The following is a 12,259-nucleotide window of genomic DNA, read 5'->3' as shown; positions in this document are numbered from 1 at the left end:
TTTGGCATATCAATACCCTCTCATATTTGCGTATGGTGAAGATGGTTATAGGAAAAATATATTGCATAGATATCGCCACGAAACTGAGGTTACCCGACAAAATCGTCAGAGCATCAAGGACTGGCTTTCATACAGGTCACAAGACCGTAACGAGGAGGCAAAAACTTTTCTACACTCACGCCGTCTGTTTTAACAGTTCTTGGTCGATGGTTACTGTATGATGGAATCTGAAAGGCTGAACTGGTTGCGAAATAATCAATCAAAATTAAGAGTGGGAAAATATAACAGGTTGACAGATGAATGCAATAACGATGATGGCAGACAACAACAAAAGCGGGGAAAGCGAGTTGTCTTGCCGTCATCTTTTGTTGGGGGAAAAAGATATATGGATCAACTGTATTTTGACGGAATGGCAATTTCAAGTAGATTGGGTTTTCCAAACCTATTCATTACATTTACTTGCAATCCAACATGGCCAGAAATTATCCGTGCCTTGTCCGAAACTGGGTTACAACCACACGATCGACCAGATATTATTACTAAAGTCTTCAAAATCAAATTTGACGAACTCATTGCAGATATAACAAAAAAGCATGTTCTAGGGAAAGTTTTGGCATGTAAGTATGCTTTTTTATGTTCTTTTAAGTAATTAACATCTACTTCCTAAATTGAAATTACATATTAACTAACTGGTACATTTATAGTTATGTACACTATTGAATTTCAGAAGAGGGGATTGCCACACGCACATATTTTGATTTTCTTACATCCTCAGAGCAAATACCCCACACCATCGGACATTGACAACATCATTTGTGCTGAAATACCAGACCCTGCTGTTCATCCGAGGTTGTATGCGTTGGTTAAATCTAACATGATGCACGGGCCATATGGAGTGGCGCGCACGACATCAACCTGTATGAAAAATGGTAAATGCTCTAAATACTTTCCAAAGAAGTTTAACGAGGAAACTATTGTTGATGCAGAAGGTTATCCCCTCTATAGGAGAAGATCAAAAACCCACATTATTGAAAAAAAATGGTATCACATTGGACAACCGTCATGTGGTACCTTATAACAAAAGATTTCTCCTCAAATATAACGCACATATAAACATGGAATGGTGTAACCAGAGCACTTCAATCAAATATCTTTTCAAATACATTAGCAAAGGCTATGACAGAATAACAACTTCGGTGTCAACCAAGAACAATGAATCGGTTGATGAAATAAAACAATACTTAGATTGCAGATATATCTCACCATGTGAAGCATGCTGGAGAATTTACTCTTTTCACATTCATGGTAGAAGACCGGCAGTTGAACGTATGTTTTATCACCTGGTAGGCGAAAAGGCTGTTTACTACACTGATCACGATCGAATGGAAAATGTTTTGGAGAATGCAAGTGTTACTGATTCCATGTTTACTGGTTGGCTATCTGCAAACTCAAAGTATACTGAGGCACAGTCACTCACTTATGGTCAATTTGTATCTAAATTTGTTTACCACAAAAAAGAAAGGGAGTGGAGGCCCCGCAAAAAGGGATTCACCATTGGGAGATTGATATGGGTTCCACCAACAACAGGTGAACTTTTTTACCTGCGGATGATGTTGACAGTAGCCAAGGGACCAAAAAGTTATGAAGAAATTCGCAAGGTCGGTAATACCCAGTATGAAACATTTAGAGATGCATGCTTCGCCATGGGATTTCTGGAAGATGACAAAGAATATATTGGTGCTCTGAAAGAGGCCAGTGAATGGGGCTCTGGACATTTTGTCCGAAAACTATTTGTGGTGATGCTATTGTCAGGCGCTGTTAATCGCCCAGCACATGTTTGGAAGGAATCATGGCAGCTGTTATCTGATGGTGTCCTACATGCTCAAAGGCAATTGGCTTTAAATACAGGTTTTTAAGAGTTTAAATTTAAACAATATATACTAAATTATTGTTGCAGTTATATTATCTATCTCTCTCTCTCTCTCTCTATATATATATATATATATATATATATATATATATATATAATTACAAGCAAATTGATCTCTTCTATTAGCCAATGCCTAACTTTCTTCTTTATAATGTTGAAAAACAGAATTGGTTCTCACAGAAGCCGAACTGCAACATTTGACCCTGATTGAAATAGAAAAGCTGCTTCAAGAAAATAAAAGGACACTAAAAGATTTCAAACCAATCCCTTATCCAGATGGATATGTTCTGCAACAATTAGGTAATAGACTGATATATGACGAACGCAATTATGACATTGCAAAAACAAAGACAGAATTCACAAATCTCTTTGGTGGACTTACAGGTAAACCATTGAAAATATTACTAACTAAATTTTATAATACTACTGTTTGTTTGGTTGATCTTTTAGAGATTCATAATAACTATATCGGTAGTTATGCTATTGAAGAAACCCAATTTTGTGAAAGACCTTACTGATCACCTTGACCCAGATGAACTAAGAGCTATGTATCAAAAATTAATGCGCGCAGTTGAGTCGCAGAATGGTGCAGTCTTCTTCCTACATGGTTACGGTGGGACCGGTAAGACATACATGTGGATAACACTGGCGGCAGCATTAAGGTCAAAGCATGATATATGTCTGACAGTCGCAACCAGTGGTATAGCGTCATTATTATTGCTAGGAGGTCGAACTGCACATTCAAAATTTAAGATACCAGTGCCAACGCTAGATAATTCTACTTGCAAAATTGAGTACAATGATGATGTGGGAGACCTTCTTAGACAAACTAAACTAATTATTTGGGATGAGGCTCCAATGGCACACAAGCATACTTTTGAAGCACTTGATAGAACGCTCAGAGACGTAATGTCTAAATACGGTAACTCAAAGGAGATGTTTGGTGGAAAAGTTGTTGTTTTTGGAGGTGATTTCAGGCAGATTTTACCTGTTGTCCCTCGAGGTAGCCGTTCGGATATTGTACATTCTGCCATAAATGCGTCTTACATATGGAATTCTGTTCAAGTGTTAACATTAACCAAAAACATGCGCCTGCAATCCGGTCTGACCCAAGATGATAAAAAAGAAATGCAACAGTTTTCGGAATGGTTGTTAAGAATTGGCGAAGGAAAAGTATCTGAGCCCAATGACGGTGTGACAGATTTTGAAATTCCACCTGACCTGTTGATAACACAATTCGAAGACCCGATCGTCGCCATTGTTGATTCTACATATCCTGACTTTATTCACAATTTTCATTCAATCCAATACCTTAGGGGTCGAGCAATTCTGGCTTCAACATTAGAAATTGTGGAACAAATAAACAGTCATATCCTTGACTTAATCCCAGGTCTACATCTCTCTCACTACCCTTTACAAAAATCAACTTTTCATATTAATTTCACTTAACTCATTATATTCTTCATACAGGAGACATGCGGGATTACTACAGCTCCAATACTGTTGATAAGTCCGAAATCAATGACGACACAGTGGTAAATATCCTAACTCCAGAATTTCTCAGTTCCCTGCGTACATCTGGTTTGCCTACCCATCATTTAAAGTTAAAGGTTGGAACACCAATTATGCTCATGAGGAATATTGATCAGTCAGAAGGACTATGTAATGGAACAAGGTTGATAGTAACAAAATTGGGGACACATGTTATTGAAGCTTCAATAATAGCTGGAAAGAACTGTGGTAATCAGGTTTACATCCCACGAATGGATATGTCACCTTCCCAATCACCATGGTCGTTCAAGCTCAACAGAAAACAGTTCCCCATTATAGTGTCATATGCCATGACAATTAACAAATCCCAAGGACAGTCTTTGGATACTGTTGGTCTATACCTACCAAGGGATGTTTTTACACATGGACAAATATATGTTGCACTATCAAGAGTGACAACAAAACAAGGAATCAAGATATTAATACATGATAAACATGCAAAAGTTAAAACAACAACTACAACTGTAGTTTACAAGGAGATCTTCGACAATATATAATTCCTGTATTTGTTGCTTGTATTATACTGATTCTTAAATTTCAATCCCTTTTAAGGTTTACTGACAGATAAACACTAAAAAACGTCAAAAGCAATTATAGTCATAGCTGCCAGTTACTGCAATATACTATCCTGGAAACCTATAAACGTAACATATTGCACAACGACATCGAACATCAACTCTAAATACAATACATTCACCGGCATCGATTTTATGACATCTACAAAACATATCCCACCCAGGACCTAACTCAGTATTGTAAGGATCATGAATGTTTGACAGTTTCATTGTTGTGGACATACCGCTGTCCCCACACAAAACAAGGGCTTCATACCCACAACTTCCCAGGATTCTTGCAGTATTTAACCCCAACTTCTGCAATATAAACACAAACTGTTAAATCACACAATTACTTCATTAAACCTTAACCCAAAAAACTGAAAAGTATTAGAATAAGTTACTAAACTAATTTTCCCTCATTTAATGAAGACTGAGAAACTGTAACAACAAAAGAATGAATGTTGTCATCAAATGTGTATTGGCTGTGAAAGTACGGTAAATCCACCCAATCTCCCACTTCTTTAAACCAGTTTATTCCAAAATTATTGTACCAATAATAACCAAATTCAACAATAATGCCCGCAGGAAAAGCATAATATGCTTCTAACAAGCACCACCCACTTATTATCATCGGATGATCGCCAACTTTATTAAAGATCAACTCATGGTGGACACCTTGGTTGTTGAGCACTGTCCAAACTTTGTTTAATTCGTCATTGTAATTCAGTGTGAATTCTGGATCAATTTCAGGATACATCTTGAAATTTACAATACTTAATTTATGAGTGGAGATAATTTTAACATAATAAACAACATAAGACCAATGCTTAATTACTCAAGAAACTGCTGTACATACCTGTGAACATACTTTCGCAATTAAAAAACAGTCAATCTGTCTGGAATGAATGAGAGTTCCTGTTTTATCCATTTAGTAGAAACCAAAGACACAACTTGTGTTTGTATGATACTCAAAACACTGCAAAGTATACCTGTTTCAATGCGGTTTTTGGTCTTTTTATAGAACAACAAACATATATGCTATCAATATTGTAACATTCACATTTAATTTCGGTTATAAACATTCATTAAAAACTATCTTATAAAACACATCTATTAATATAATAACCACACAATAAATTTAATATTACATAAAACATATTATAGGACTTATCCAACAACTGACATGAAACATAAAGAAACATGTTAAAATTACATCAAGCTTCGAACAACATAAAACAAACACAACTCCACCACTAATACATAACTATTGTCACACCATCATTACTAAAACTATCATTACATAACACACTCATATTTCAACTGCCATCTTGCTCTTTAATTTAACCACAATTATCCACACCGGGATCGGTTGACCACTGCCACAGCTACCATTTGTGTCCCAGGTTGCACTGATGAACAAGGTTTGTCACATATTGCAAATCTCAGCCGGTCACCATCTTGAATGCCTCCTTCCTTCACAAAATCGCACCAACCCTTCCAAAGATATCTCTCAACGCAATACTCTCTCTTGGAATAATGAAGCTCACACTTGAATACCTTTTTGAAGTCAGAATCACGAAATAAGACGCGCGTATAGCGCTTGTCCAAGCAGTTGCGGACGACTTCTTGAGGAAATTGCTGCAACAATAACATATAATATATCATCTTTAACCATACAACTTAAATAGAAGTAGAGGAAATTCAAAAACAAGAGTGTTTGAAAAAACTTAACCCAAACATAACTAACTTAATATACTTACAAGCATATTTTCAGAAGCTACTTTGACAGAATCAATAACCTTACACCAGGAATAGTATTTGTATCCATCCTCTTCCTTTTTATCAATGGATTCCACCCTCCTGCTCCTCTTTTCTTTTGCAATCGTAACAGGAGAAGACCTCCTATTAGCCACATCTCCACTCGCCAAACTGTTATCATGTTTCCCATCAGTGGATCTTTCAACGACAACCTCTTTCCCAGTTATTTGGCTCCATAAACGAGCACTTATTCTACGACCACTGCCAGCCGTCCCATTCACCTCACTCCCAATGTTCAGCATTTCCCAACTTCTCTTCCATTCTTTTTGAATCCGCCTCTCCTCCAACACCCTCTTTATGAGAACTTCATTTTTCAGCATATCCCATGTTTCATCAAATTCCATCTTTGCTGCATTCCTGCTAAACAAAGACTATTCAGAATCAGTATATAATTTCGAATAAAACGTGAATCATCGATTGAACATGCAAATAGAAATAACAAAACGTGTATCAACATTAGCTGATTATCCCGTCTACATTACAAATCAAATTTACACGCAGGAAATCACCTTCCACCAGAAATCATTGAACTGTTCTCACCCATTTCACTCATTCCTCAACCAAACTTCTGAAAAACTAGGCGTAAAACCTTTGAGGGCATAAACCTTATATTAAAAACCGAAACAACGTAACGTATAGAAACCAACAAAACGTTTCCTACGTCATAAGAAGTAATATATTACTCTATTCATCACTAATGACACTAAAAGCCCATTACTACTCCCACCTGACCATTCCTCTATTACAACTGAAGGATAGAAAAACACTTAGAAAGGGGGGGTTTGAATAAGTGTAGTCTAAAAATTTGAACGATAAAAACAATTTGCACAGTTATTTTTATCCTGGTTCATTGTTAACTAAACTACTCCAGTCCACCCCCTTGGAGTGATTTACCTCACCTGAGGATTTAATCCACTAATCTCAACAGATTACAATGGTTTTCCACTTAGCCCACGACTAAGTCTTCTAGAGTATCCAGCACAACCTGATCACTCTAGGAACAATTGCTTAGACACAAGCTAAGACTTTCTAGAGTATCCTGACCACCATGTGATCACTCTAGTTACAACTGCTTAGACACAAGCTAAGACTTCCTAGAGTATCCTGATCACACTTGATCACTCTAGTTACTTACAAATTAATGTAATCAAATTCTAAGAGTATTACAATGCTTCTGAAAAGCTATAATCACAACAGTGATATTTCTCTTAAAGTTTAAGCTTAATCTCACTAATATATTACAACAGCAATGTAGTGAGCTTTTATGAAGATGAAGTTTGTGAGCTTTGATTTGAACAGCGTTTCAGCAAGTTAATTATCAGCAATCGTCAACCTTGCTTCTCATCAGAACTTCATACTTATAGGCACTTGAGAAGATGACCGTTGGGAGCATTTAATGCTTTGCGTATTCCGTACAGCATTGCATTTAATGTTTCACTCTTTTGTCAACTACCTCGAGCCTTGTTTACGCTGTGTCTACTGACGTTGCCTTTAATAGCTTCTAACGTTCCTTTTGTCAGTCAGCGTAGCCTGCCATCTTGTACTTGCTTCTGATCTGATGTTTGTACATACAACGTTTGAATATCATCAGAGTCAAACAGCTAGGTGCAGAGCATCTTCTTGTCTTCTGAACTTGAAGTGCTTCTAAGCGTGATACCGTGAGAACTTCAGTGCTTCTGCTTCTGAATTCAAGTTCTTCTGATGCTTCCATAGACCTATGTTCTGATTCTGCTTTGACCATCTTCTGATGTCTTGCCAGACCATGTTCTGATGTTTCATGCTGAACCTTCTGAGTCAAAGCTTCTGAGCGCTGATTTGTGCATACTCTTTATATATTTCCTGAAAGGGAAATTGCAGTGTATTAGAGTACCACATTATCTCATCCAAAATTCATATCCTTGTTATCATCAAAACTAAGAATATTGATCAGAACAAATCTTATTCTAACAATCTCCCCCTTTTTGATGATGACAAAAACATATATAAATGATATGAATTTGCGATCAGAAAGAGCAGACGGCTAAAGACAATTACACAGCTAAAGAATAAGCATGTGAATATGTCTCCCCCTGAGATTTATAATCTCCCCCTGAGATAGATAATCTCCCCCTGAAATAAGTACTAGAAGAATTTTAATAATAAAAGAGACTTCCCTGAGTATTTCAGTAGAGACGTTCACATGTGCTTGATCTTCAGAACATTCATGACTTCTGATTCTTGCTTCCATAGGACAGCTTCAGAACTTTGAATTTCTTTAGATCCTCAGAACATCCACAGCTTCTGATTCCTGCTTCCATCGGACAGCTTCAGAACTTGAATTTCTTTGATCTTCAGAACATTCACAGCTTCTGACTCCTGCTTCCATCGGACAGCTTCAGAACTTGAATTTCTTTGATCTTCAGAACATTCACAGCTTCTGACTCTTGCTTCCATTAGGACAGCTTCAGAGCTTGAATTTCTTCTTACATCACTTCATGCTAGATTGTATCAGAACATTGTTGAATGTACCAGAGCATCATCAGAGCATCTCGACATCCTAAAATGTTGCAGAACAAAGCTAAACGACAAAAGTCAGCATGAAAGAGTCAGAAAATAGAATATGTTTCAGAACACATAATATGTATCAGAGCCACATAATATGTATGAGAACAAATAGACATAATGTTTCAGAGCATATTCTATCATCAGAATATCTGAACATTCTTCCTTCTTGCTTCTGATTCTGAAGCTTCACAGCTCTCAGCTTGCTTCAAGAATCCAAGAGCTTGATTCTTTATAGAATTGCTTTTCCTCATCTCGTTGATTCTTATGTTGAGCTTTAAAGAGAAATCTTTAATTCCTGCAACAACAAAACTTAAAACATAGAACTTTGCAAGTTCTGTTAGAAATGTGGGGCCTTTCTCCTAGCAACTGATAAAATTAAATAAGATCATTTATCACATATTTCTCCCCCTTTTTGTCATAACATCAAAAAAATAAAAGATTAAGATGAAAAACAAAAGGAAACAGATGGAAGAAAAAGATAATTTTCATTTAAGCTCAAGAAGACAGAAGTACAGAAGTACAAGAAGATAAGCAGGAGAAGATGCATAAAACAGATGCAGCAAAGCAAAAACAGAAAAAACAAAACAACAAAGACTCAATCTAAGATGACCCTAGCTTCGACAAGATCTTGTCCAGCATATCTTGAACCCCATTGTTGTGCTCATTCTGCCTCTCCATGAAAGCTCTAAACTCAGCATTAACTGAGCTTTGCTCATCCTGGATCTTCTGAATAACTTCCAGAGTCCTTGCAAGACGGGAAGGTTCATCGGAAGAAGTTTCACAGCTACTATCCACATGGATGGCATTGTGATCTGTAGCTTCCATTGTTAGATCATTTCCAGGATTTTCCTCAACAGGAACTGTTTTCAGCAACATGATCTTCTACATCTGCTTCTTGCATAGAAGCATCTTCATATTCTGCAGCCGAAATCTCAGAGTCTCCATTCTCAAGTGCCTGAAGAATGGCAGCTAGATTCCTAGGGGCAGAAGGACCTTCAACTTCTGGTGGGTCAACAACTTCTGGAATGACCAAGCTTGGGTCTTTCTTAGAAGGGTTTTCCCTCAGAAAGTCAAAGAGAGTCTAGAAGTCTCCAACCAAGACAAAGAAATGAGGTTTCCAAACCATAATTTCTATGCAAGGATTTGCTTCTAATGCAGCAGCCAGTCTTGCTTCTTCCAATTCATCCACAAACCGCTACTCCTCAAAGATATGTCTCCCCCCGAGACGAGCAAACCAGAAGTCTTCATAACTTCTCAGAATTCCACGAGGCCGTGGAGCAGCTTCTACGCAAGCTTCCTGAAGTTCTATAAAGTATGCATTTGTTTCTCCGCGTAAGATTCTCCAGAACTTCCGCATAGCAACGTCATTCAAGCCAGAACTTTCAGCAATTCTGAGGGTATCAAAGATACTTCTGAGATTCCTCTTTACCTTTTCAAAAATTACACCAATAGGGTAGACTAGGCGGTATCTTATAATGGTTCGAGAAGAAACAGGGTTAGGGACAGAATAGGGTTGAGGCTCTCTATCCAACCTATAAGAAGATTCTGCTTCATTATCAGACTCTAACACAACCAGTTCAGCTTCAGGACGAGGCTTTGGAGTGTAGTTGCAGTCACGGAGTAGTTGCTCATGTGATGCAAAGTTTGGAAGATCAGAACCACTTTGGTTGTTTTGAGAGGTGGAAGGAATGGATTCATAGTTGGCATGGGGAGAAGGTTGAGAGATGGAGATATTTGTGTGAGGTGGAAAGAGAGTTTGAAGGGGTGGTATATCCAAAACAGGATTGATGGTGGGTGGAGAAGAAGGAATGGTTACAGAAGAAGATGGAGGTGTAAGAACATGAATGTTTATAGGTGATTCTGATGGGGCTATTTCTGGTTCAGGGATAGGGGCAACCGCTATTGGTGCAACTTCTGAAATAGGAGTAGAATCGGTTTCAGAAAGACGTATACCTTTGGATGCTTTCTGAATAGCTTTGACCACAACCTCAAGCTTCTTCTGCTTCTTACCCTTCGGCTCTTCAACAACCTTTGTTTTTCCGCGAGAGATTTCTCTCCTTCTGACGGTCGCCAGAGCTTCCTGCTGATTCACATCCTCTTGAGCAACCTTTTCTTCATCGGAGTCATAAATTATTAGCTTCCTTTTTCTGACTTTCTCCTTCTCAACAACTTTAACAATCTCAGCATTGTTATTTGACTTCTTCTTCTTCTTCTCAGCTTCCTTCTTATTCTTCTCAAATTCAACTGAGACAGCCTTAACAACCTTTGCAATTACTTCTTCTGGAACCACTTCTTTCTCAGTGGTAGCGGCAACTTTCTGAACAACCTTCACCTGATTAACAGAAGGATGATCAAACTTTCTTTTGGTCCTTCCTTCCTTCTTGCGGTTTACTTTAGCAGGAGCACCTAGTTCTTGACCTTTAACACCTTCATCTTCTTTTAGTGACTTCAGATACCTAGTTCTGACTCCTGGTACCTCACTATTGAAGAAGGTTTTAAATTCAGCTAGAACGGGTTCTCTTCTGATTCTTGTTCCAGCAAGAGGTTGGGGAGTTTTGATGATAGTATTAATCACCTTCATCTTCTTTAAAGTGAGAGCATTCAGGCAACTCCTAGAGGTGACAGCAAGGTCTTTGATAATACCTTCAGATTCCAGGTTCTCAACAATCTTGGAATGAACCAGAAGATTTGTGATGATTCTACCAAAAGGAATAGTAGTACAGTTTTTTTCTCTGAAGGCATTTCTGGAATCCCTCACAGCCTTCCACATATGGTTGAAGATAATGTAGATAGCATCAACCTTCTTCTTAGTGGCAATGCAATACAGAATGTATTTTTGCTCATTGTTGACGAAGTCTGCAGCATGTGTTCCTTTCCTGTGATAGAAACACCCAAGAAGAATCTTGGTCCAGATTTTGTAGAGGTGTCTCATGTCCTTGACATGCTTTGTTTCATTTACATCTAAGTAGAGAGTAGATAACACAACTCCCCAATCAGCCCTTTGATCGATTTCAAAAGACCCCTCAGGGTTTCTCAGATCAAACATCATTCTTAGGATGTTCTCAGTCACTACCACAAACTTTCCATGGACGAAAGACAAGATGGATTTAGGAGCGACAACTGCATGCACCCAGAATTCCTTGACAAGATCTGGGTAGATTGGTCCACAGAACTCAGCGAACAATGAAGTCCATCCTTGAAAAATTATATCTTCTTTGAGATGAAATTGGTGTTCTTCAATGTTATCAAAATCAACCATGAGTTCACATAGAACTTCCCATTCATCCTTAGGAATGGAGCACGCAACGACTGGAGTGAGTTGCTGATTTTCTTCTTCTTGAAGATGGAGAGGAGCAGATGAACCAACATTTTGAGATGAAGAAGCAGCCATTGAAGCAGAACGAACAAATAAGAAGAACAAATTCTGGGTTTTCGTTTTAGGGTTTTTAGAAGAGACTAAAAGGTTTTTAAAAAAAATGCAAGAAGAAAGAGAGAATGGGAGCGAAAAAGATAATCGATATGATTTGAAAAGAATTTATAGAGACGGATTTGAGAAAGAAAAAAAGAGTACAATAAAATTTTGAGAATGAACAGTTACAGAATCAAAAGAAATCAATTGCATTAAATGATGAGTGACGTTAGGAGAGAGAGAACATGGTAAATGAAATGATTTAACACAGTTACCTAGGTCGGCGTCTTTTCAACTGCACGCTTGTACTGACCGTACAGACACGCGTTCATTTTCAGATACTCATAGATGACAGCTGTGTTGTTTTTGAAAAGACTGTACATCTTCTAATTCTGATCACTACTTCTGATAGTCATTCTTTAGAAAGGATCTTGTTCTGATAGGATCATC

At 37.8% G+C, this 12,259-nt stretch overlaps 1 protein-coding gene across 1 annotated transcript; it reads left to right on the top strand.

Moving 5' to 3' along the window:
• Positions 1–1,115: 1,115 nt before the first annotated feature.
• On the top strand, positions 1,116–3,978 carry LOC131650560 (uncharacterized). The gene is made up of 4 exons (XM_058920265.1): positions 1,116–1,908; positions 2,111–2,314; positions 2,463–3,320; positions 3,401–3,978. Exons 1-4 carry the CDS (start codon positions 1,116–1,118, stop codon positions 3,976–3,978), a joined length of 2,433 nt encoding a protein of 810 aa, XP_058776248.1.
• The last annotated feature ends 8,281 nt before the right edge of the window (positions 3,979–12,259 follow it).

The sequence above is a fragment of the Vicia villosa genome, linkage group LG2 (assembly GCF_029867415.1).
Source record: "Vicia villosa cultivar HV-30 ecotype Madison, WI linkage group LG2, Vvil1.0, whole genome shotgun sequence".
NCBI classification, from domain to species: Eukaryota; Viridiplantae; Streptophyta; class Magnoliopsida; order Fabales; family Fabaceae; genus Vicia; species Vicia villosa.
This window is presented reverse-complemented; position numbering and strand designations above follow the sequence as displayed.